The sequence below is a fragment of the Melanotaenia boesemani genome, chromosome 18 (assembly GCF_017639745.1).
Source record: "Melanotaenia boesemani isolate fMelBoe1 chromosome 18, fMelBoe1.pri, whole genome shotgun sequence".
NCBI classification, from domain to species: Eukaryota; Metazoa; Chordata; class Actinopteri; order Atheriniformes; family Melanotaeniidae; genus Melanotaenia; species Melanotaenia boesemani.
In genome coordinates, this window is record NC_055699.1 from 27,023,809 (window position 1) to 27,049,953 (window position 26,145).

Consider the following 26,145-nt stretch of genomic DNA (forward strand, 5'->3'; position numbering starts at 1 on the left):
CTGAAAGAAAACCTCTTCCAGAGTGCTCAGGACCTCAGACTGGGCCAAAGGTTCACCTTCCAACAAGACGATGACTCTAAGCACACAGCTTTCACACTTCACAGATACTCGCTGATTGGTCGGCTCGCACAATGGCAGGAACTGTGACGAGCATGTTCCCTGATGATTGGCAGACCACGCGTATGAACGACCATGCAGACAAGCATATGAAAAGCCGCGGTTACGTCATTTAGAAGGGCTGCAGAAGTGATCTGATTGTCCTGTAGGGAGGGGACAGAAGAGGGTGTGAGGGGTCTCTGACTATTCCTCTGGCTTTCAGCTGGAGACTGGTAGTGTAAATGTCACTGAGGGAAAGTAGTAACGTCCTGATCACTACTCGCTGTAGTCTCTTTTTGTTCTTTGCAGTACAGCAGCTGAACCAGACTGTACCAGTAGGTGAGAAGGTTCTCACTGGTGGAGCGATAGAAGGTTATCAGCAGGGGTCGGGGGAGGTGGGCCTCATAGTACAATAGTACGGAAGTACAATATGTGTCATGCCTTCTCCACTTGGTGAGAGATGTAACACCACTGTTGTTGATGCTGGACCTCCTTTCTGTAGGCTGACTCATTGTTGTTCTCAGTCAGTCCTATAATGGTGGTGTCATCAGCAAATTTGACGATGGTGTTGCTCGTGTGGATGGAGGAGCAGTCATGTGTGAAGAAGAAGAACAGGAGGGGCTGAGGACACACCCCTTTGGTGTACCAGTGTGTAGGATGAGAGTGGAAGAGGAACTCAAGAATCGTGTTGTCCAAACCTTAGTAAGTTGTGCTGATGCCTAAATCTAACTTAAGGAAGGTCTCAGTGTTTAACATTGAAATATATAAGAGTCTGAAAGTGGTCTCAAGCTCATATGTCATGATTCTAAATCCTGTGACCTTCTACCACGTTTCCTCCAGCCTTCATGTAAGAAAGTTACAATCACTTAACTGTTCCTAGACATCTTATATTTTGTGCAATGACACACTTTTATGGGGATTATAAATTTTGTAGTAGCTAAGAGTTGTCATTCTCTTAAGGGTCATATATTAGTGAGAAAGTAAACTGATTTTATAAGAAAGGAAACACTACAAAAAGAAAAACAGAAGGATAAAGTTTACAACATCTCATTTAAATAAACTGAACAAGCGAAAAAATTTGCACTATATCTCGAGAACAGAGTAAATGACTCAACTTGTTGTACAAACATCAAGATACTCTGCTTCCAGATGCACACATATCACCATGTTGTAATTCAGATTTTCTTTATTTGTAATTGGTCATTCGGGATGCTTTTATGCTATTTATGTGTCTCTCAGTTTACAAAACAAATAGTTTTACTTGATTATATATGAGCCTGCTACATTATTTTGTGTTTTGATGGGACTACTTAACTCTCAACTTCTACAGGTCCAACAGTATGACAGCAACACACTGACAGAAAAACCCACTTTAGTTAATGGATGGCTAACTAAAGCTAGTCAAATGTGCAGGTAATTGATGGATGGCTAACTAAAGCTAGTCAAATGTGCAGGTAATTGATGGATGGCTAACTATAGCTAGTCAAATGTGCAGGTAATTGATGGATGGCTAACTAAAGCTAGTCAAATGTGCAGGTAATTGATGGATGGCTAACTAAAGCTAGTCAAATGTGCAGGTAATTGATGGATGGCTAACTAAAGCTAGTCAAATGTGAAGGTAATTGATGGATGGCTAACTATAGCTAGTCAAATGTGCAGGTAGTGGATGGATGGCTAACTATAGTTAGCTAAATGCTAGACTAGTATGAGTGTTTATTGATAGCCTTGCAGGAAATTAAGATATCTAACTGGTCCATCTGAGCCATGGCATTTTACTGTATTTTTACTTAAGAAGACAGAAATTCCACCACTACATTTACTTTCAGGCAGGAAATTAGCATCATTTGTGTAATTTTTTACTTCAAATATATCACTATCTCGTCCTCTTTAGCTAAATTTGCCATAGGATATATTTTATATATAAATATCAGAATAAGAAATGCAGCACCAGCAAGGTGACAACAAAATATTCTTAATATTATCACAGCACATCAGAGAATCGTGTTTTGTTTGTTTGTTTTCTCTAAATGGGTCAATAGGGATGAAATACAGAAATCAACAAAACAATAAAGACTGATTTAAAATGGTCTATATAATGACCTTATTGGCTGAGGGAATCATTTAGGGCCAAATTGCTGTTTGTGTCGGGCTTTAGTCTGTAATTAGCTCAGAATGTAAATGCTTGTATTGTGATGTTGGCCCACAAGGACTCCACAGCTCCAGCCTCAGTGTTTCGAGTGTAACCATGTGTGCCAGAGTGACTCATTGAGCCTCTCCAGTGCTGTTGTACTGCGACGTGAGAGACCACTGGCGACTCAGCTCATTCACAACCTCACACTCCTATCAAAATATGTTTATTGCACTGGAACGTGGCACCCTGTTTATGCTGCATTTAGCTCAGTTAAACTGTTGAAGCCCCAGGCCTAAAATTTCCCCATACATAAATTCATTTAACCTCTTTTTCTACTTTAACTTTTTCATACTTCATCACCTTGCTGTACTTGAAGTCCACCTCTGTTTCCTCCCCCCTTGTTTCCTCTCCCTTTCCTTTCTCTTTTATTGATCATTAGCTGGAGTTGGGAAGAGAGAGGAGGTTTAATTAAGGAGCCAGACTGGTCTGTCAATTCTGCTCAGAGCTGCGTGGAGAGCAGCAGACCAAGCGATTGCCCTAATAGGGCTTCACACTGTAAACAACACGAACACCTGGACAGCGGCGGGCCCTGGGGGGAGGGGGTTTGCTCACGACAAGTTAGCATTGATAAAGAGAGAAAGTTCAGCTTACTTTATCTTCAACAACCTGAGAACACGTATAAAGGCCACCTTCTGTCATCAGCTAAATAAAAGCACAATTAAAAGTTTAAATTAGTTGAGTCAATTTTGATGCAAAAAAATGTTTCATCTGAGAAAAACAAAATTAATGCACATTTATCACCAGTTCTAGTAGATGTATCCATAATTTACATGAATTTAAACATATTCACAGTTAAATAAATCCACATGTGATCCATTTTAACATATGAATGAAGGAAATGGGAATAATTAGTCCATAACTTCACCTGGATCTCCTGAAGATGAAAACATGGAGGTTTATTTTTGTGAAAATGTTAAAGCTGACATTTTACTTTTTTTTCTTTCTTTTTTTTAACCTTGTCCTGTCCAGCATGTTGGCAGCAGAATGATGGTCTGGTTGCTGTGTTGTGCCAAAAAAATTTACTTTATGGGTATAAGGCTCCTCTTGATAATCTGACATTTTAGACGGCCTATATTAAAACGCAGTCGTCATATTAGTGTTGCTCGAATCTCTGAAAATAAATAAAAATTTCCCACACATTTTATATTTTCGCTGTCGCTCATCATGACACTTCCACCACCCTGCTCAGTCAAGATCACACATGCTGGATCCAACATGAGACAAGCTAATCTTTTTTCTCCATTAGGCCGATACTGGCATTTGTTTTACTGTGTTCTACTTTTGTAAAAAGTCCACATAAGTTTACTAAAAGTTCAGATCCATCCATCCCAAAATGTTTCCAGGCAGGCTGAGAGACGTAGTCCCTCCAGCTTGTCCTGGGTCCCCCCCCAGGGTTTCCTCCAGTGATGGAGGGAAAACCTCCATCAGAACCAGAACCAGGAAGGAAAAACCTCCACTTGGACCACAACCAGGCAGAAACAAACCCCATGAGGACCAGAACCAAGAAGGGAAACCTCCATCAGGACCAGAACCAAGAAGGAAAAACCTCCACTTGGACCACAACCAGGCAGAAACAAACTCCATGAGGACCAGAACCATGAAGGAAAACCTCCATCAGGAACCGGCTCGGGGAGGACTGCTTGTTTGGACCAGTTGGACATGGAGAGGACAGGAAAGAGGGGTCAACAAGCAACACAAGATGATGGATCTTCAAAGTCTTTCATTCATTCATTAATTCTCTGTACCGCTTAGTCCATTACGGGTTGCAGGTAAGCTGGAGCCTATCCCAGCATTTTTAGCAGGTGAGAGGCAGGTACACCCTGGACAGCTCACCAGTTCATCGCAGGGCATCTTCAAAGTCTGAGGAACATTTTTATGAAACTGTTCATCCCAGTTTGTCTCAAATTGGTCAACCTCTGTCAATCATTCCACCTGAGAGGCTCTGCCTTTCTGAAATGCTCCTTTTATACCCAGTCATGTTACTGACCTGTTGCCAACTAATCTGATTGGTTGTCAAATGCTCCTCCAGGTGTTTCTGATTTGTACCAGTTACTTTTCCAGCTTTTTGTTGCTCCTGTTACAACTTTTTCCAGATGTGTTGCTGCCATCAGATTCACTATCAGCTCATATTTTTACATCATGTGGTAAAATGTCTCAGTTTCAGCTTCTGCTGGGAATAAAATATGAGTTGATGAGATTTATAAATCATTACATTCTAACTTTTTTGGATTAGGGGTTGTGTATGTGTGTGTGTTTGGTTTTATTGTGTGGGAACAGCTTCTGTGGGGATATTAAAACATAAAATGGCTCATTTGTTCATCTCTGTACTAATGTTAGGTCAACGAAGACTGCTTCCTTGAATCAATAACGACATGAAAACATCTGATCTGCTGCCCTCTTGTTGACTCTCCCTGTCTCTTGTCTCTTCCAGAGAAAGTCAGCATGCTGTCAGCATTGATTGCTCCCTTCAAGTACATCAGCCCTGGGACCAGCAGCACAGAGGACGAGGACAGTTTAAGTAAGCTGATGGCTCTTTTCTTCTCTGTCTTCATGTCGAAACTGTCTGTCACAATAATTATTTTAGAAACAAGTGGTTTCATTAGGTATGGTCTTTATTTTATTAATTGTCTACTCATTCCTAGAACTACTTTATTAATTTCTATAGTACTACTTCACGAATTTCTAGGACTACTTTATTCCTTCCTAGGACAACATTACTCATTCCTAGAACTACGTTACTTATTCCCTAGGATTTCATTACTCATTTCTGAGACTTTTTCACAAATTCCTAGGACTACTTCAAATATTTTGTAACAGGGATGATAAGGACCTAAATGCAACACATATCGAGTAGGGACAAAGGCAGAACAAGCTTCATTAAATTTTCAGGAAGGATCTGATGGATTGGTCTCTGACCCCACAAAGACTCAGGTGGAGTTGAACCTCTGTCACCCACTTGTGAGGTAAACTTGTTTCCTCTGAACCAACAGGGATGACTGCAATGAGACAAAACTGGTGAGTGAGCAGGAGTCCAGGAGATGACTAGATGATAGAATATTGTTTTAAGCAAGTGAGACTCACTGTGATTGCTTATCCTTTCAGAACGTGGTTCATGTCAATCCAGATACCAAGCAGGGCTGAGACGAAAGGCAAGGTCAGAAACAGGCAGGGTAGGAGCCAGGGAATCAGTGATGACTTCAGACACAGATCCAGGACAGGGCTGAGATGCAAGGCAATGGTCAGGAACAGGCAGAGTCAGCAACAGGGAATCAGTCCGGGAATGAACGCTGGAAAGTCAGGCATGGAAACAAAGACGATCTGGCAAATAGTGAGCGAGACAGGACGGGTTATATTTTGGCACTGATGAGGTAATTAGCAGGTGGTGCCAGCAGATGGAAATGGTTGAGTTGATGAGGGAATGGCAGAGCCAGAGAGCAGGAGGTCACAGCTGAGTGTGACATATTCGTAGGATTACTTTACTCTTTCCTTGGACTACTCATTCATAGGATTATTTTACTCATTCCTAAGATTATTTTACAAATTCTGTAAGACTGCTTTTTTCATTTGTAGGTTTACGTTACTCATTCCTAGGTCTACTTGATTCATTTCTTTGATTATATAACTCATTTGTGGGATTAATCTACTCATTCCTAGGATTATTTTTCAAATTCTGTAGGACTATTTATTCATTTGTAGGATTACTTTACTCATTCCTAGGAATATATTACGAATTCCTGGGACTACTTAAGTCATTCCTAGGTCTACTTTACTCTTTCATACTCTTTCATTTCATTGATTACATAACTCATTTGTGAGATTACTTTACACATTAAATAATTTTCTCATTCCTGGGACTATTTTAGGAATTCTTAGGATTACTAAACAAATTCCTAGGATTACTTTATAAATTTCTAGGAATACTTTACTCAGTCCTAGGATTACTTTGCTCATTCGTAGGACTACTTAACTATGACTACTTTACAAATTCCTAACATTACTTTACTCATTCTTATGATTACTTTAACGAAATCAAACAACTATTTTACTTATTCCTAGGACTACTTTATGAATTCTTAGGATTACTTTACTCATTCCTAGGACTAATTGACAAAACCAGAGGATTAATTTACTCATTCCTAGGATTGCTTTTCTCATTCCTTTGGCTATTTCAGTCATTCCTAGGACCACTTGTCTCACTCCTAGGATAAAATTACTCATTCCTAGAATTACTTCACTCATTCTTAGGACCAATTTTCTCATTGCTAGGATCACATCTAGAATTGCTTTTCTCATTCCTAGGTATACCTTACTCATTCCTAGGTATACCTTACTCTTTCCAAAGACTGCTTTACTCATCCCTCACATTACTTCACTCATTCCTAGGATTACTTTTCTCATTCCTGGTATTACTTTTCTCATTCCTAGAACCACTTTTCTCACTTCTAAGACCACTTTCCTCACTCCTAGGATTACTTTACTCATTCCTGGGATTATTTTTCTAATTCCTAAGACTACTTTACACATTCCTAGGTCTACTATACAAAATCCTAAGATTACTTTACTCATTCTTAGGACTACTTTTTTCATTACTAGGATTACCTTTTCATTCCTAGGATGATATTACTCATTTCTAGGAATACTGTTCTCTTTCCAGGGATTACTTTTCTCATTCCTAGGATTACCCTGCTCATTCATAATACTACTTTAGTCATTGCTAGGATTCTTTTAGTCAATCCTAGGACTACTTTGCTTATTCCTAGGACTTTTTTTTTTTATAATTTCTTGAATTACTTTACTTATTTCAAAGATTACTTTATTCATTGTGAGGACTACTTTACAAATTTTTTGGTTTAGTTTATTCATTCCTACACTTAAATCATTACTAGGAATACTTTTTCTAATTTTTAGGATTCATTTATTCATTTCTAGGACTACTTTAGAAATTTCTTGCATTCTTTACTCATTCCTTAGAATACTTTTCCCATTCCTTGGATTACTTTACTGATTTCTAGGACCACTCTTGTCATTCCTAAGACTACTTTACTCAATCCTAGGACTACTATGCAAAATCCTAAGATTACTTTACTCATTAATAGGATGACTTTCTTCATTTCTAGGATTACCTGTTCATTCCTAGGACTTTTTTTTTTTTTTTTTTTTTTTTTTGCAAATTTCTTGGATTACTTTACTTATTTCTACGCTTACTTAAGTCATTCCTAGGATTATTTTACTCATTCCTAGGACTACTTTACTCATTCCTAGGATTATTTTGCTCATTTATAGGACTACTTTACTCATTCCTATGATTATTTAACTTATTCCTAGGACTACTTTACTCTTTCCTAGGACCACCTTTCTCACTCCTAGGATTACTTTACTTTTTCTTAAGATAACTTAAATTATTCCTAGGATTACTTACTATCACAAATTTCTATAAATATCTTTCAAGTTCTAGGATGATTTGAGCTCCTATCCTCTGGTTTCCACTGAACGTAATGTGGTTTTGTTTTAAGAGATAAACATTTAAATTTTTATTATGTTCTAGGTGAATTTACTCTGACACAGTAACACATATCTTGATTTTGATACTTCTACACTAATCTCACATCTCTCAGATTTCTGTTGACATCAGGATTATACATGCAGGCCTGTAATTGGAAAGATGTACTTAATTTATTTTGGGTTTGTTATTTCAGACAGGAGAAAATAGCTGTTGTGGTCATAGGCCATAACAACAGGCCATAACCTGAGGCTATGTCCACACGGCACCGAAGCCGATTCAGGTGTGAAAACGGTGGCAAAAACTAGGAGAGAGGTTTTAACATTCCCACGAAACCGTTGTAGTACATACTACAAGGCTGTAGGAGGCACTACAGAGTAACACTCCAAAGCTAGAATAAAACAACGCATGTGCAGGTAAAGGTTCACTGCATATTGCAGGAAGTTCACTTGGAAGAAGAGAAGAGAAGATGGCTGAGGATTCTCTGCAAAGCAAAAGAAATATTTGTTTGGACTGATGAAGAAGTTGAGCTTCTTCTTCAAGTAACGCTGGACTACAAAGCAAAAACAAAGGGAGGGTGGATTGGGAATCAGCACGTGTTTGTCACATTGTCGTCACATCCTCCATGTCCTCACAGTACCACAGATGGTGGAGGTTTCAAACCTATCCACCTCGGTACCTGGTTTCAGACATGATCAGTTTCATGGAGGCTAATCCCTGGTTTCGTGGATTACTAAAATACTTTCGCAGTTTCACTGCAATTTGGCGTCGTGGGGACGGCCCCTGAATCATTATAAAAGTGAGTTAATAAAAGCGTTCCTGAGAAAATTATAAAATCTGAATGCATCATCTTCCTCCTATAAATGTTTCCCATCTTTAGACTTTTTCCAATAAAATCCTTTTTATTTTTTTGTTAGTTTTCCATCAGAAATGCAGCACGCCACCAGTTCCCCATAACAAGGTTTGAAGAGCGTATCACAGCTGTTCAGACTGTGCTCTTACAGAGGATAGAAGTGTGAAATAAAGCAAGCTACAGACATTTCTCTCATCCCTTCTTGGAGCGTCTGCCTCTCGATGCCGTCCCCACCCCCATTACAAATAGGATTGATGTTTAGCAATGGCCACAGGGGCCCATGTTTCCTACTTACAACGCAAATTCCAAACCAATTTGGAGGCAGATTACAGGATGATTTGGCAGATAGCATCACCATTTTAGGGGATTTGTATTTGGGTTTTACAATACTTAAATATGATGGAGTCCTGTGGCGTGAAGTGGCTCAGCTCAAAGAAATGATTGGAGATGTGTTCATTACCATTTCATTGTGTATCAGGTGGCTAAATCTGCCTCCAGAGATTTTCTATGATTCATTTTGTTCAGGTGGGAAAAACGACTCCTTTCTTTGCTCTTACATTGTTTCTGTTTTCCTCACAGGCACCAGCAGTGCAGAGGTAAAGGAAAACCGGAATATCGGGAACTTGGAGGACCGCTCCGTCAACTCCGGAGAGCGTCAGCCTGTTTTCTGCTCCGACACTACGCAAGGCAGCAGCTCTGGTCGGAAGAGGAAACGGCCGCTGGAGGAAGAAAACAACGGGCAGATGTGTCAGCTTCGTCTCATCTATAAGAAGCTGTCCTGGACCGAAGCTCCGAAGAACGCTCTGGTGCAGCTGAATGAGCTCAGACCGGGCCTCCAGTACCGTGTTGTGTCGCAGACCGGCCCAGTCCACGCTCCCCTTTTCTCCATCGCAGTGGAGGTTAACGGAATAACCTTTGAGGGCTCAGGACCCACCAAGAAAAAAGCCAAGATGAGGGCTGCAGAACTGGCGCTCAAGTCCTTCATTCAGTTCCCAAATGCTCCTCAGGCCCACCTGGCAATGGGAAACATCTCCAACCCCTCAGCTGACTTCACGTCCGACCAGGCCGACTGTCCCGACACGCTCTTCAAGGAGTTTGAGTCCTCGCCTTTATCTGACGGCCTCTCACTCTGTAGCTCGGCCAGCGAGAGCAAGCTGCTGTCAAGCAAACTGCTTCGACATGGACGACTGCTCCGCCACACGTTGGACCTGATGGTCCAGGCTCAGCAGAGGCTAGGTGGGATTGTTCCAGAGCCTGGGGACCCCAAGAGCCCCGTGGCCATGCTGAACGAGCTCCGTCCCGGCTTACGCTTCACTTGTCTGTCAGAGCGTGCCGAGGGCCGACGACTGCGAAGTTTCGTGATGGCAGTACGCGTGGACGGGCGGATATTTGAGGGCTGCGGTCGCAGCAAGAAGCTGGCAAAGACCCAGGCTGCCCGGTGTGCTCTTCAGGCCCTCTTCAACATCAGGACGACCCCTGAGGGGAGGACCGGCCTAAATGTCAGCAGGAAGAGTTGTCCTCATTTACCGCAGGTGAGAACAGATTCGGCTACGCTTCTCTGGCAGCCACTTCACTTCCTACAGGGGCCTGTAATGACCAAAACAGCAGGCATGCTGCAAAAATCCAAACACCTTCCAACAAGTAATTAAGGAGGGCAGGAGATCGGAGCTAGATAGAGAGATGGAAAGAAAAGCAGGCAAAAAGTATGCTCTCTGCAGAGTACACCATGCGTGTGTGTTGGGCTGTTTAACCCTAAAACGCCAAGTCAGTTTCTATTTTTAACCCCAGTCAGCAGCAGACATGATGTTTCTCAATTTCAGATTATGAGGCTAAAATGATGTAAAATGAATGTATGAATAGATGTAGCAGCATAAAGGCCGACCAGAAGAAGAAAACAGAATTTATTACTAACAGAACTTTGTAGAAATAACACACAGATCAACAGTGACCAAGTCTTTTCTCATCTGCATCATTCTCTCAAGTCTTGGCTTTCAGGAGAAAAAATATTGGCATTGAAACAAACAACAGAAACTATTTCCATGTTTCCACTTTTTCCTTATTTCCAGTTATTTCTGCTGCTGTTTTTTACCTGTTATCCTCACTAAACCAACTCCAGTTCAGCTGCTTTTTGGCACCACCGTGCATCAGAAACGTCTTCTTGGCTTCATTCCAGCCATAGAGGAGCATTATTTTTCTTCTTTTCAGACACACACAGAATTTTCTGCTCACTGGTTGATCTTTGGCTGCTCCTGATTGGACATTACCGTCAATCTAAGCTCTCTGATTGGTGGAAAGTTTGACAGGAAGTGGCTTCATCATCATTTTCAGGTCTAAATAGAGGTCTCTTAGCAACATAGTAGTGATAGTGATCTTTTTATGATTAAATGTGATAAATAATGCTGTTGTCATGGATCATTATGGATTTACCAGATAGAGTCTCTGAATAAAACTACATTTAGTGGCTGGATTGTAAACCTCCTGGATGGAATAGAAATGCCTGGAAAACCTCTGCAGATCATCTAAAGGGTAAAATATCCATCACAGTTTACCACACAGAGCTACACACTACAGCTCCTGAGAGATTATTGATGATAGAAGAGATGGTGGAGTTTGAAGGGTTAACAGAAAAATGTAAATTCAGTTAATAATTGTCCCGATGCCGCCGACATGAGGAATCTGCATTTCAACCTAAACTGGGATTTTTCACTCGTATATTTTTGCAGAGCTGTAATTGGGAAGGTTTTGTAATTTTGCAGAATCTCCTGTTTCCTCATGTGTGGCATCACAGTGTCTATAAACATTAATTCAGTCTGTGGCCCAAAGGAAATGGAAAAGCAAAGAGCAAATTGACAAACAAACCGCTGAGACCAATCCCATGCTCATTTAGCCAAATATTTAAATAGCAATCAGAGCGAGGAAACAGCTTTTTGTGAAACTTAGGGAAATTGGAGAGCCAGCAAACAGCGGCTGGGTGTGCTGGCACTGGTTGACATGCAGCTTCATCACAGCTGTAGAGTTTCATCTGCCCTCCGTAGATAGTCACACTGATTTCATTTGTTTACCTTCGATTGCATAGAGGAACTTTCCATCCTCGCTGTCCCTCCACCGTCTCATCTGAACACAAAGGACGAGTCAAACACCCCCTCTTGAGGTCTTGAACTGAAAACGAAGTTGTTTCCATCCATCCTCTCCCTCATGTGTTTCCTTGAAGCCTCGTGCTCAGTGTGAGCCCTGCAGGGTGTGTGTTGTATTAACGTTGTTTTTGAGCCTTGAAGAAATAACTGGCAGGAGCGTCCTTCCCCAGAGCGCAACATCAACCCAGCAAACCTGCACGCTTGTCGGAGAGAAACTTTCTCTTTTTCCCCGACTGCCACGGTGTCTAAAAGGATTTTAAGAGGATTTGCTGCACCCGTTTAGTTCCAGAAAGAACTCGCTTGTGGAATTTCTTGAAAGTCAGCTGTGCTGTCTGCTTGAGAAATATTGGATTTTTATTGGTAAAGCATGAGTATGATGCATGTGATGTTGAAGCATGTGCAGATGAACATGGACAACTGGGTGCTGGTGGGTACGAGCAACTACTTTGAAATTAAAGGTTAAATTAAATTAGACTGTTGGGTCTAATTAAGTTAAGTTTCTTTGTTTTTGTCTGACAGATGAGAAAAAAAAGGTTGGCTTTTTTTTCACCTTGACATGTTTCAACTACATCTGTAGTCTTCCTCAGAAGAGTCACATGATGTTACTGTGACGTGAAAAGCTGAAAAGACACATCATAGTAACATTATATATATATATATATATATATATATATATATATATATATATATATATATATATATATATAAAAATCAGGAGAGAGCAGGTTTATTAACATGAGAGACGTTTACTGGCTGGAATTTAAGAAAGAGGAAAAAGAACGTAAACGTAAAGCATAAATCGGGTCTTCTTCTGCCTCTGGTTCGGTGAATCTTGGTTGTAGCGAGATGAAACTTCCAGCTGTGGAATCTGTGAGATGTGAGCTTTCAGTAGAGGAGTCGTTTGTGTTCATGGGGAGACATCATCTGTGTTTACATATTTTAATTATTGTCTTAACTGTGTTTGTGGGTGATAGAAATGGTTTTACTGAGCTGGTAGCTGAGACTCTGGACTTTCTGTGGATACCACACATGTTTATAGTTGCATCTACAGACCTGACTTTAAGCTAAACCATCAGGCTAAAAATGAAAGTTTAGAGAATTTATAGGTCAAAAATCTGGATAATGAAACACTGAAGGTGCATGGATGGAAGTTATTGTGCATATTGTGAATATTTCTCTCTCCTCACCATCTAGAAGCTGTGAGATTCTCATCCTGCTTTCTGTCTGTTCACCTGATGCTGATATTCATCACATATTGTTCCTTCTGTGTTTAGAAGGAAGCAGCTTCACAGCTTTAAATTTATCCTGCTGACTTTTTACCTTTTAGTTAGTAAATCCTGAACATTTCATCCTTCTTTCTCATAAATATTTGATTTTATAAATATATATGAAGAAATATTTTAACTGTTGCTGTTTAAAGAGAAAACTGCTGCTAAACCTGTTTGTGTTTAGTGCAGGGGTCTGCAACCTTTCCAATCCAAAGAGCCATTTTTCCCTCAGCCAGCTAAATAAAACTCCTTTAGAGACGCAAATGTTACAAGACTTTTCAAAAAGGTAACTTAATATATATTTTTAATGAAGAGCCACCATAGGATATTTATTTTTGAAGAACCACATTTTTATTTCCATTTTTAAGGTTTTAAAATAAAGAAAAACATTTTTATGTGACTTTTATAAAAAGAGGATAAACAGACTTTCTTTTAAGGAATGTAGATATTTGTGGAAAATTATGTAAGGAAAAAAAAAAGTCCCTGGTTTCCAACGTAATGACAAGAAAGATAGATTAAAAAAAAATATTTTAGCCACGTATTTAGAGGCATTGTGGAAGGTCCAGAGAGACACTTGCAGCTCCAGAGTCGCAGGTTGGAGACCCTGATGTAGTGTTTGTAAACCAAAACTTACTGTATTTTCTTTTTATAGCTGTAGGCCTTTTTTTTATAGGAAAGAGACATTTTGCACGAAAAGATGCGATTAATCGCAATTAAAAATTTTAATCGTTGCCCAGCACTAATATATATATATATATATATATATATATATATATATATATAAAGATTTCAGAGTATGATGGATCCATCCATCCATCATATCATCCATCCATACATCTATTCATCCATCTATCCATCCGTCGTATCATCTATCCATCTATCCATTCATCCATCCATCCATCCGTCAAATCATCCATCCATCCATAGACAGTGTTGTAGTTGGCTTAAGTTCTTCTTTTTAATTCATAACCGTGTTTTATGTTGCCTTCCTAGTTCTAATCTCACCAATTTAAATTTTTATTCTGAACTGGCCTCTAACCTGAAACCTGAAAACATGCCAGAATAATCCTGACACCCATCTTACCAGCTGTACCGATAAGCCCAGTGTTCAGGCTCTGATTGGCCACTTCATCTCCCCTCGCTGCCACCGCATTGGCAGGTCAATGGCGTATCGATGGTTCATTTAACCAATGTGTCGGAGCTGAATAAATATCGGGGTTAATGGACAGTAGAAGGGGAGACAGGCTGCAGATTAAACATATATGTTGATCATTTTCAGGAAAAGGAAGGTAATATTTCAATCTAATCATATTAGTCCAGGTGTAATGCAGCTGCACAGCGTAGCATCTTCTGGTTTCTCACAGTTTAAAAAATTATCTGACTTAGTTCTCTGTAAATATGAAGCAGATAGAGACAGAAACAGACTGCTCATCATTTTCCTGCCTCCGCCACAGAAAATATGATTTGAGACACGTGAAGGTGACCTCCGTCAGCGGCTGAACCCCTCACAGATTGTTTTCTTTGTCTAATCTCTCCCTCTTCTAATCTGTCTCAATATAAACAGCTGTGACAGGATGATCATTAATTAATATTGCCACAACAAATTAGAGACCGCGATCAGCGGGCCAAGCACCCTGTTGGAGAAGGAAAGCCGGCAGCTCAGGGAGAGGCTGAGAGGAGGTGTCAACAACACATTAGAGAGGAGTTGATTAACAGCTTTGGAGACCTGCAGATAGTGTTACAGCCTCAGCATGTGGACAGTGAAGGCAACACGGCGACAACAGCGTCGCCTGGGATTATCTCAGACTGAGAAAACATCTGCATCCATCACAGCCGACAGATCAAACATCCTGCGAGCCGTTCAGTCAGAAAGCTTCAAATGCAGAAAGATCTAACCATTATCAACACAGGTTCATTCAGTTTATTCAGTCTGTTACATGAAAATAAATCCAGTAAAAACACTTTAAATAAAACACCAGCAGGTCTGTGTAACACGTAAATAAATCAGAACCTCATCAGGTCATATTTTATTCCCAGCAGAAGATCAACAACACATCAGATGATGAAAGTGAGACATTTTACCATGTGATATGAGCTGTGATATGAGCTGATAGTGAATCTGATGGCAGCAACACGTCGGTAAAAAGTAGTTCCAGGGTGATGTTCAGCATGGTGAAGCATCCCCTCTTCTTCTAACAACTGTCTGGAAACATCTGGGAAGTGAGGAGACCAGTTGCTGGAGTTTTAGGAGAGGAATTTTGTTCCATTCTGGTCTGATGCAGGATTCTAGCTGCACTACAGTCCTGGACCTTGGTTGCTGGATTTCTGCTTCCATGATGCTCCAGATGTTTAGTATTGGTGAAAGGTCTGGACTGCAGGCAGGCCAGTTCAGCAGCCGGACTCTTCTCCTGTGAAGTCATGCTGCTGTGATGGATGCAGGATGTGGTTCAGCATTGTCTTGCTGAAATCTGCAAGGCCTTCCCTGAAAGAGACGTTGTCTGGATGGGAGCAGATGTTGCTCTAAAACCTCCATGTACTTTTCAGCATTGATGGAGCTTCACAGATGTGGAAGCTGCCCACGTCATAGACACTAATGCAGCCCCATCCTATCAGAGATGCAGCTTTTCACCTGTCCACTGATAACAAGCTGGATGCTCCCTCTCCTCTTTAGTCTGCAGGACACGCCATCCATGCTTTCCAGAAACTAGTTCACATTTTCATCCAGGTTTCCACTTTGCCTCAGACCATTTTAAATGATCTTTGGTCCAGAGAAGATGGTGCTGTTTCTGGATCCTGTTCACATTTGGCTTCTTCTCTGCATGATGGAGCTTTAACCTGTATTTGTGGATTTCAGGGTGAACTGTGTTCACAGACAGTGGTTTCTGGAAGTCCTCCTGAGTCCATGCAGTGGTTTCCAGTAGAGAATCATGTCTGCTTTTAATGCAGAAGATCACCAGCATCCAGCCTTGTCCCATGCATACAGAGATTCCTCCTGATTCCCTGAATCTTCTGATGATATTCTACATTGTAGATGATGGATCTTCAAAGTCTGAGGAACATTTTGAAATTGTTCCACAGTTTTAGAGCCAGGTTGTCTCATATTGGTGAACCTCTGTCCATCTTTCATCTGAGAGACTCTGCCTCTCTGAAATGCTCCTTTTATACCCAGTCATGTTACTGACCTGCTGCCAATTAACCTGATTAGTTGTCAGATGCTCCTCCAGGTGTTTCTGATTTGTACCAGTTACTTTTCCAGCCTTTTGTTGCTCCTGTTCCAACTTTTTACAGACATGTTGCTGCCATCAGATTCACTATCAGCTCATGTTTTCCATTACATGGTAAAATGTCTCAGTTTCATCCTCTGAGATGATGGCTGATGAGATTCTGCTTTTATTTATATTTTACACGGAGTTGGAGCTGTATTTAGATCATTTGTAGTAACAGGTCATGAATTAGTTCAGACCCAGATGTATGAACCATGATTTATGTTCCAGGGAGCACCAGAGGATCTTGTTGTGTTTTCAGACTCATCTTGACCTCTGACCTCTGTAAGTGACGGGACAATGGGAATCCCTCGTGCACATTCATAGAGTATCTCATTACAGAAAGCAGCTGTTTGCTTCTGGATGGTGGTTCTGCCCTTTTACAGCCACTTAGCGTCACTTGGTATTTAAGAAAAAAGCAGCGAGGGACGGGGAGATTTCTCTGTGAAATTACCAAACAATAATGTTTCCTCGTCTGAATGGGAGCAGCCTGAACACGGAAAGGTTAGAATCATCCTCATCTGTCTAATATGTATGCAAAATATGACCTATGAGGCTGCAGGCTGTTGGGTCTAATGTACCACGTCAGCATGCAGCTTTGTAGGAAAATCCCTGAGCTGGGAGGAACTGAAATGGGGTTAGCCGGGTCAAGTCACCTTGCACATGCTCTAAAACGCCCCTGTAATCTATCCTGGAGAAGCCTGGTGCAGCTTTGCAGCCCAGCTCGCCCTCCAGGATCCGGAGTCTTCATTCTTCATGACAGTCCTCCTTCCTCCTCCTCCTCGCTACGAGTCAGGCATGGCTATAATCATTTCTGAAGAACCTCTCACACTTCATTAAAAGCATAATCAAGTTCATTACAATTTCACAGGCATTCAGGTAGCAAATGGCTTCAGATAAATCATGAGTATTGGTCCTGTGTGGCTGCCATGTGCAGGTTTATCTCTGCTTCTCAGGCAGGAGGTGAGGAAGAGGAGGGAGGAGAGGAGAATCCGCATGTCTGGCCTTTAAATGACCTTGCAGCCCAGAGCAGTTGGGCCATTCTGTCATACGAGCCCAGACATGCACGCTGACGTACACATCAGCAGGACGTCTCACCTCACATCTGGGTCGCATTCAGTCCAACCAACAGATGAGGCCAAATTATTTTTCAACTCATACTGACTGGTCAGTATGAGTTAAACCAGGTCAGAACCAGACCATGAAGAGGAGAACTTCCTGCATTCACAGGTCCACCTCGCTGGTACCGCCACTGCTAACTAAGTCCTAAGACAGATCCACAGCTGGTTCCCTGTCGCTGTCAGGTGTGCCGGTGTAGACCAGGACTGGGATGCAGGAGGCTGGAGCTCAGACCCGGGCTCGGGTTTGATTCAGCAGACCAAGGTTGGATCTTTAAGCAGAGGATTGGTGGACTGGGAACCAGTGTGCTGAGGGCTGACAGATGGGAGACTTGAGGTAGATGACATTGATGGTTGTATAAACAAAGCTGAAATGAATTATGGGAGTGTGGTGCATGGTGGTGTGCAAATCAAATCAAATTTTATTCATAGAGCACTTCATGTACAAAGCAACACAAAGTTCTTTTCATAATAAAAACAAATCATGTATATTAAAAATACAATTTAACACCTTCTACGTCAGAGTATATAACACACAATCTCACACACATGCAAACAAAGCATATGTTTTTTCATTCATTTTGTTTTTTAAATTCAGCAGTGGGTAGAGTTACACAAATAGTAGGGGGTGTAGTTACACTTTAAAACATGGCTAAAAATGCTAATGAACTAATGTTTTTAAATATAGATATAATAACAAATGCAGGTTTTTAGCAATTTTTCAGTTTTTTCATGAAATAATTGCATTGAATTTCCATACCATGATGACACTAAAAATACCAGGAATATATATATATATATACAATTCCCAAATAAGTATCCAGGTGAAAATATGAGTAATGGGACAACATGGGATTCAGCATCACATTTCCATTTGTTGTGGTTTTGTTATTATTAACTGTGTTAAATGTGAAGCATCTGTTAATGTGTGGATCTCTGGGACTGTGGTGTACCTCTCAGGGGGGAACCAGGCTGGAAAAAGGTTGATGGATCTGTGATGGGAAAAGAAGTAAAAGCCTGGCTGGCAGGGGGAGGATGGGAGGCTGGAGCTGAGGATGGATGGAGTGCAGTGGGGGGAAAGAGAGAAAAACCTCAGCGGAACAAAAGACCTTCAGGATTAATTAGGCGTCAGATTGGTTGCAGGGCACGGCGAGGGGGGGGCCCAGGACTCATATTTCAGCAGCCTGCTAGTTAGGCCTGGCAGTGCCTGGAACCACTGTCCACAGGGTTATGGATGGAGCCCCCGCTCCATCTTCATGTATTTTCATGTTATCCCAGTGGGCAATAAGAGGAAACACAGAGGTCACGTATGTAATGCATAATGTTTACATGATGATTTCCACCGCCTGCGTCAGAGAAGTGAAATATTATCCGAGGCAGTCCCAGCTCAGACGAACGGAAAAATAAGGTTGAACGTCTTTCTCTGCCATTATCAGCTGATTTTCCTCTCTGCAACGTTCCGGTCACCTTTCAAATCTGAGAGGCGGACCTGAGGCAGCCCGTTAATAACATGTTTAACCATCACTGTCACAGACGGATGTTTCCGAGGCGACCTTTCATGGCACTTCTTCCCCTCCGTTACAGGAAGTGCTGAACTCTGCATACAGATGATGGTCTGGGTTTCCATGAGATCCAACCTGGAGGCTGGACCAATCATGGCCTTTTACAATAGTTCCAGTCATTCAGGTACAGCAGAGGATGCTCAGATGTGCAAGGTGGACGTGGAACAAGGTCATCTGGATGGATGGAATGAACAGCAAACACAGCAGGAAATCTACCAGTCACTAAAGTTTGTACTCCGTCTCACTTTCAGGCCTCTAACCCTCAGAAAAGTTTGACCCAGCTTGGCTAAAAAAAGACAATAACTGCCTTAAAGTCGTCCTCCTGCTGCGTTTACTCTGACCTGCAGCACCGAATCCAGCTTGACTTTTAATTCATTCTATCATTGCGTTAGCACCTGGTCGTACGTCAGCAGGTACATGACAAATCCATTCCCTCCTCCATGTTTCCTGTTTCTGCTTCCCGGCTGAGCATCGTGGACGTGCTGCCTTACCCCGTGAAAAACGATGAAGTATCTGTGCTCCTGCTGGTGGAGGAAACCACAGTCGCAAGCTGAGGAACACAGTATGACCGAGAGTTTATGAAGAGAAAGAAGGTGACTGAGAGCTCACCTGTAGCGTGTGATGCAATATTCACAGTTAGTTCACCAGGAAACTACAGCACACTGTAAAAATTACAAGCTGACTTTATTATAAAAAGCATGCAAATTCTTAAAAGAAGTCAACAATAGAATAATGAAAATTCATCATAAATCCATTCCATTATGCATTCATAGCAGTAATTCACTAATGCCTAGGACTACTTTAATGTATAATTCTTATTTTTTTACAGCCTGATTTAAGCTCATGTTCTGCATCGTTTTCTGTTTGTTCTTGGAACAAAATCTGCCAAAGGTAAATGAATAAATAAATTAATAGAAATGTCTTGGACTACTTTACGCGTTCCTAGATTCACCTTGAGGTGGACGACTTGTTGGTTTCTTCTTCTCCTCCCTCTCTAATGCAGCATCAGCTGAGCTGCAGGGACGACCTGACACCTCCAACAGGAGGAATAAAGGAAACTACCTGTTCAGAGTTTCGGAGCCTGACACACATTTATTATTGAGTGCGATGCATTGGGGCATGCAGAGCGGCAGTGTCATTTTACATTTTCAGAAAGAAGCGCAGACTGAAATGTAAAGCATGCACAATGGGAACAGATCAGTCCTCTTTCTCCTCAGTCTGATATTGACTCTCCTTTCACTGCATTGTCACGGCTCGGCTGCTGTCGCTGCAGGAGACGCTGAAATGTGTGCACCACTTCAAAAGTTGGAAGGAAAGAAGGTGACAGCAGAGAGCGTGAGCATTTATTCCCATCTGTTCAGCTTTCTGCTTACTCTGCAAACTCCTCCTGATGGATTTTTAGTAAATGTTAAAGAGCACAGGCTACAGACTGATTTCACTCTGAACGTTTCTCTGTGGATTATTTCATCTGTGGGCTCGGAGGTGAACATTATAATGTGTTGCTGTGTATGAACAGAAGGACCATGTTCACCTTCAGCCTCTTCATCAGAGCAGAAAAGAGACATTGGACTGATAGGAAGCTTCCAGCTGTCCAGACCACTAGTTCTCAAACGGAGGTACATGTACCTAAACACTTCCTAGATAGCAAAAAATGTTTGGCCCACATCTGGCCCACAGAACCTTTGCCATAATCCACATCCAAACTAAAAACTGACATCTGGACCACATCTGGTCCAGCATCTTTAACATCTTGAAGCCAGAAACATTACCTGGCATGTTGGGGAGACCCGTGAAAAGAAGCCCTGGAGGCCAGAAAGACCTTGATGATGTGGGAAGACCTCCTCCTGCTGCTAATGTCCTGGCAGAAACGATGATGGAGAAAAACTAAAATCCAGGTCTGAGGACACAGTTTGCTGCAGGACAGATAAAATGAGAGCAGGCCATGCCCAGACAGCACACGTTTGGGCTGAATCCGGGATACTTTCAGCACTTATGGTTCAGTTACAGCACTGGCCAGCCTCCTGTGGGCCACATGTGGTGCCAATGCCAGTTGTTGGCCTCTGTGGTCCAGAAGTGGTCCTAAAACTGGAAGTATTACTTATGGTAATTTCCTTGTGGGCCACTTGGTGGTCATCTGACTGAGTTTTTAGCAGCTACACATCACAAGTCAAGACTGAATCTGGGCCAAACTAAATTGCTGGGCCAAACATTTTTGCTATCTGGGTGTGGCAAAACTTGCAGACCCATTTTTCCTCCAGCTGGATGAATCCAGATGAGTGGAAATCTGTTGAGACAATATTTACCCACACGTCCTTGAAAAGTTTGTCTCCCATTCTACTTTTAGAGCCTCTCAGAACCAGAAAGTGGACCTCCAGTCTGAGAGTGTAAATAACATGACCCTTCCCCAACTTCAAACCTTGATTAACAGTCGTTTTTACCAAAGGTTGGTCATATTTCCACCAGAAGCTCCGTCAGCTGTTAACTGATCCCAGCATGATGAACTTAGACCAGAGTCTGAGCCCCACATGACCCAGAAATGGTATTAAGCAGCCTTTGAGAGTCTTGGATGAAACGGGACTGGTTTTACCCAGACCAGATGAAAAGGAGTTTTGTAAATATGGACCACTTCCCTGGAAGCAGCATTTATGGAAAAGGCTCCTGATTCCAATCAGACTGATTCATTAGGTCCAGTCCTGCATCAGTGAACTACCTGTCCTGTTTGCTTCTAGTATTTTTCCATCATGTCAGCAAAGTGCCCCAAACCAACACAGCCTTGACATTTACCCATGATCCCTTGTTGACTGTTAGGAATTCAAACAGAGCTCCCGGAGCTATGAATCAAAGGTCAGCCGTGGCGCCGCGGTGGAGGCGTGTCAATATCTGGTGATGTATGCGCCGCTGCAGGCCTTCTGGCCACGGCCCAGTTACCAGAGCCAGGCATGAGGAGGATGAAGGACACCGGTCTGGTTCCCTGAGCCAGATGTCAGGAGGATGCCGGCCTGGAGCCAGATGTGAGGAGGACACCAGCCCGGTGACCAGAACCAGACGTGAGGAGGACGCCGGCCCGGTTACCAGAACCAGACGTGAGGAGGACACCAGCCCGGTTACCAGAGCCAGATGTGAGAAGGCAGCGGCCCGGTTACCAGAACCAGACATGAGGAGGATGCCGGCCCGGTTACCAGAACCAGATGTGAGGAGGTAGCAGACCGGTTACCAGAACCAGATGTGAGGAGGAAGTGGCCCGGTTACCAGAACCAGACGTGAGGAGGTAGCAGACCGGTTACCAGAACCAGACGTGAGGAGGCAGTGGCCCGGTTACCAGAACCAGACGTGAGGAGGACACCAGCCCGGTTACCAGAGTCAGACGTGAGGAGGACGCCGGCCCGGTTACCAGAGCCAGACGTGAGGAGGACACAGGCTCGATTATCCGAACCAGACATGAGGAGGACGCCGGCCCGGTTACCAGAACCAGACGTGAGGAGGACACCAGCCCGGTTACCAGAACCAGACGTGAGGAGGACGCCGGCCCGGTTACCAGAGCCAGATGTGAGGAGGACGCCATAACCATATGCTTGAGTGCGAGAGCACATTTCAGCTGCGCCGACCCTACCGTCCGCAGACGCCTCGTGAATATAAATCCTGCTACAGTGTCAGTCTGGGGACAATATGAATCATAGTAAGATCATCTCTCCTCTGTCCTAAACTTAGCAAACAAAAAAATATTATAGTGATTGTATAGTGTATATTGTTCTATAAAACATGCATTAAAACCCCAAGTAATCTATTATATTGCATTAAACTGAAAAACACATTCACCATGAAGTGAATACAAAAATAATTCATGTGACATACACAGTAAATTCAGCGCTAATATAAGGATCAGACACTTAACTAAACATGTAAAGAAAGTCTGTTCACATAGGCCAAATATTTAATAAAAATGTCATGAAAAAATATAAAACTATACAATACATTAAAGGCAACATAACAGGTGACAAAACAACGGCATGGGTTAGTATCAGTTTCGGAGAAAATGAATCCAGACACGGAAGATGAAAGTACCATTAAAGCTAGGTTAGCTTCACTAACAGTCTCTAAACAAGGCGGTATGGGCTACGTTACATAGTAAATGCTCAGCCCACAATGAAAACCGTACACAGAATAATATTGAATGTAAACATGTGAAACACTCCAGAAAATCAATAATTGTCTTAGAACATGCGAAAGCACAACTGTACATAGCAAGCTTGACTCATCCAATTCCCACATCCCCCCCTCCTGTTGGGAGTCATGGCACCAATTGGCTTTTCGCTCTTCTTGCATTTGTTTATAGTTACAAGGTTTAGTATATAACAGGTAACCAGGTTTTTACAGGTAACTAATATTAGTAATAGTAGTAGTAGTAATAATAATGTAATAGCAGTAGTGTTATTTCTAGGTTATTGAACTGTTATTTTTCATTTATTTTAATATCCAGCAGATCTGTGAACTATGAGTTAAACATCCTGATTTCTTCCTCCAACCGTCTGAAAATGATCCAGCAACGAGGCTGATTCCTCTCAGTCTGTCTCTGTTAAATCATCTGGAAATTAATGGGAGTGTGAACAGCCCTCAGGGGTCTGTGGAGTGTCTTCCTCCTCCTCCCTCAGTAGATGATAGACTGCAGTTAAATCCTCCCGGCTGACCCTCTCGTTCCTCTCTCAGGGGTAGGGCATGTTATCTTTTGGCGGGAGTCCCTCTGCTGGCCTTTGCAGCATAATGTAGAAGCCTGCGGTGTGTGTTTTACACTCTTCCTGACATTACGAAGCCGTATCGCTGCTTTTATCTCCATGCTGGAGGTTAATCAGAGGGGATTTATGCTGAAATCGCTCCATCCTTTTTTCTTCTCCCTCTCTGTCTTGTCTCTACTGACCTGTGAATATTTTTAAAGTCAGGTACAGATTCAGGAAGATGATTATATATATATATATATACATATATATATATATATATATATATATATATATACATATATATATATATATATATATATATATATATATATATATATATATATATATATATATATATATATATATATATATATATATATATACATATATATATATATATATATATAAAGATATTGGTTCCTCTTAACCTTAAATAACTAGAATAAATCTAAACTAAAAGCAGCCAAGTGAACGCGTGTGTCTTATTGGTTCTGATAAAACTTAGTTTTTCATCCAGCTGCCTTCTGGTCCTGCATTTCTACTTTTCTTTCCAACTCAGATCATGACAGTTAAGATTCACTCGTGAGAACAATTTTCATTAATACTGCAACAAACCTCTTAAATTTAGATTAAGAAAAAGATTTGATAAAGCGAACTGGGACCTGGCAGATGGTTATTCTTCCTGGTTTTGGTTGTGGTCTCCTTAAGCTTGGTACACACATAACTATTTTTTTAGTCTTATGAGATTTTTCATCGGTTCGAGACCTCACACATGAAGATAAAAAATCAGGCATTAAACAGTTTTGATCATAATGTGTGTGGTGTGCACCGAAAATGTAATCACAGAACAAAACACACATAACGATGCTGTTCCTCAACTGATCTACAATCTAGTCCTCCAAGCCGGACAAACGTTGAAACGTAGAAGAAGAACTATAGCAACAACCGGTAAAAAACGCAGAAGAAGAAACATAGTAACAATCGGAAAACACAACACACAGCATGGAAGGGGATATATAGGATGAGTCTTGGGACTATTGTTAACAGAAAAAGCCAGAACTGAAAAAATAACAGACTGGAGACGGCATGAACACGGACTTTACTTCCTTGTTCCCCAGCCAGCTTACTCTCTGATTGGCTACATTTCGTGGCACGTCACCATCCACACAGTCAGAATGCACAAGTTATCGGCATTCCTCAGAAATCAGCTCTGAAATGTTGAACATGTTCGACTATGACCCATTTCGGAGCGGATTATTGGGACAAATATCTCTCGATGATCAGGCGTTTGCTGTCCGAGGTCAGGAAGAGGCTAAATTGGGACAAAAACAGCCCAAAAACTGTTATGTATGTACCACGCTTTAGCTAGGTGATTATTTGTATGAACACAGTTATTATAAACTGGACTAATGTGGATCACATGATGTACTTGTTTACCTGGACTATGATGAACTGGACTGACTTGGATTGAGTCTGTAAAATTGTATAAATAAAACTGAATTGGAAAAACATGATTCACATTCACATTTTTTGGGAAAAACTTGAGTCCCAGCTGATGTTCTGGAGACATCTGAACTAAAACCAGAATTTCATTTGATGGTCACACCTGTCAGCATGTTTTCTGTTTGACACATCCCCCATCCCTCCATCCCCATTCCCTGTCTCCGTCCCCTGTCCCTCCATCCCCCATCCCTCCATCTCCATTCCCTGTCTCCGTCCCCTGTCCCTCCATCCCCATCCCCCATCCCTCCATCCCCATTCCCTGTCTCCGTCCCCTGTCCCTCCATCCCCCATCCCTCCATCTCCATTCCCTGTCTCCGTCCCCTGTCCCTCCATCCCCATCCCCCATCCCTCCATCCCCATTCCCTGTCTCCATCCCTTATCCCTCCATCCCCATCCCCCATCTCCACCCCCGTCTCTGTCCCTCCATCTCCATCCCCATCTACGTCCCCCATCCCCCGTCTCCATCCCTCCATCCCCAACCCCCATCTCCACCCCCGTCTCCGTCCCTACATCCCCCTCCCCATCCCCCGTATTCGTCCCCCGTCCCTCCATCCCCATCCCATCTCCATCCCGTCTCCATCCCCATCCCCCATCTACATCCCCCATCCCTCCATCCCCATCCCATCTCCATCCCGTCTCCATTCCCCATCCCCATCCCCATCCCCCATCCCCGCCCACCGGCCCTCCATCCCCATCCCTCCATTCCCCATCCCCTGTCTTTGTCCCTCCATCCTCCTTCCCCATCCCCCATCGCTGTCTCCCATCCCTCCATCCCCCATCCCCTGTCTCTGTCCCTCCATCCCCGATCCCCATTCCCCGTCTCTGTCCCTCCATCCCCCATCGACTGTCTTCGTCCCCCATCCCTCCATCCCCTGTCTCCATCTCCCGGCAGGTTAAACCTGCCACCGTCTCCTGACAGCTCGCTGGAATTAACTGCTGAAGTGG

At 42.3% G+C, this 26,145-nt stretch overlaps 1 protein-coding gene across 1 annotated transcript in view; it reads left to right on the plus strand.

Annotated features, from left to right (window-relative positions):
* Positions 1–26,145, plus strand: part of adarb2 (adenosine deaminase RNA specific B2 (inactive)) — a 248,811-nt gene that overhangs the window by 158,328 nt on the left and 64,338 nt on the right. The window contains exons 2-3 of the mRNA XM_041968539.1: positions 4,719–4,805; positions 9,220–10,172. Coding sequence (XP_041824473.1) covers positions 4,719–4,805; positions 9,220–10,172 — 1,040 coding nt within the window. The remainder of the gene's footprint in view (positions 1–4,718; positions 4,806–9,219; positions 10,173–26,145) is intronic.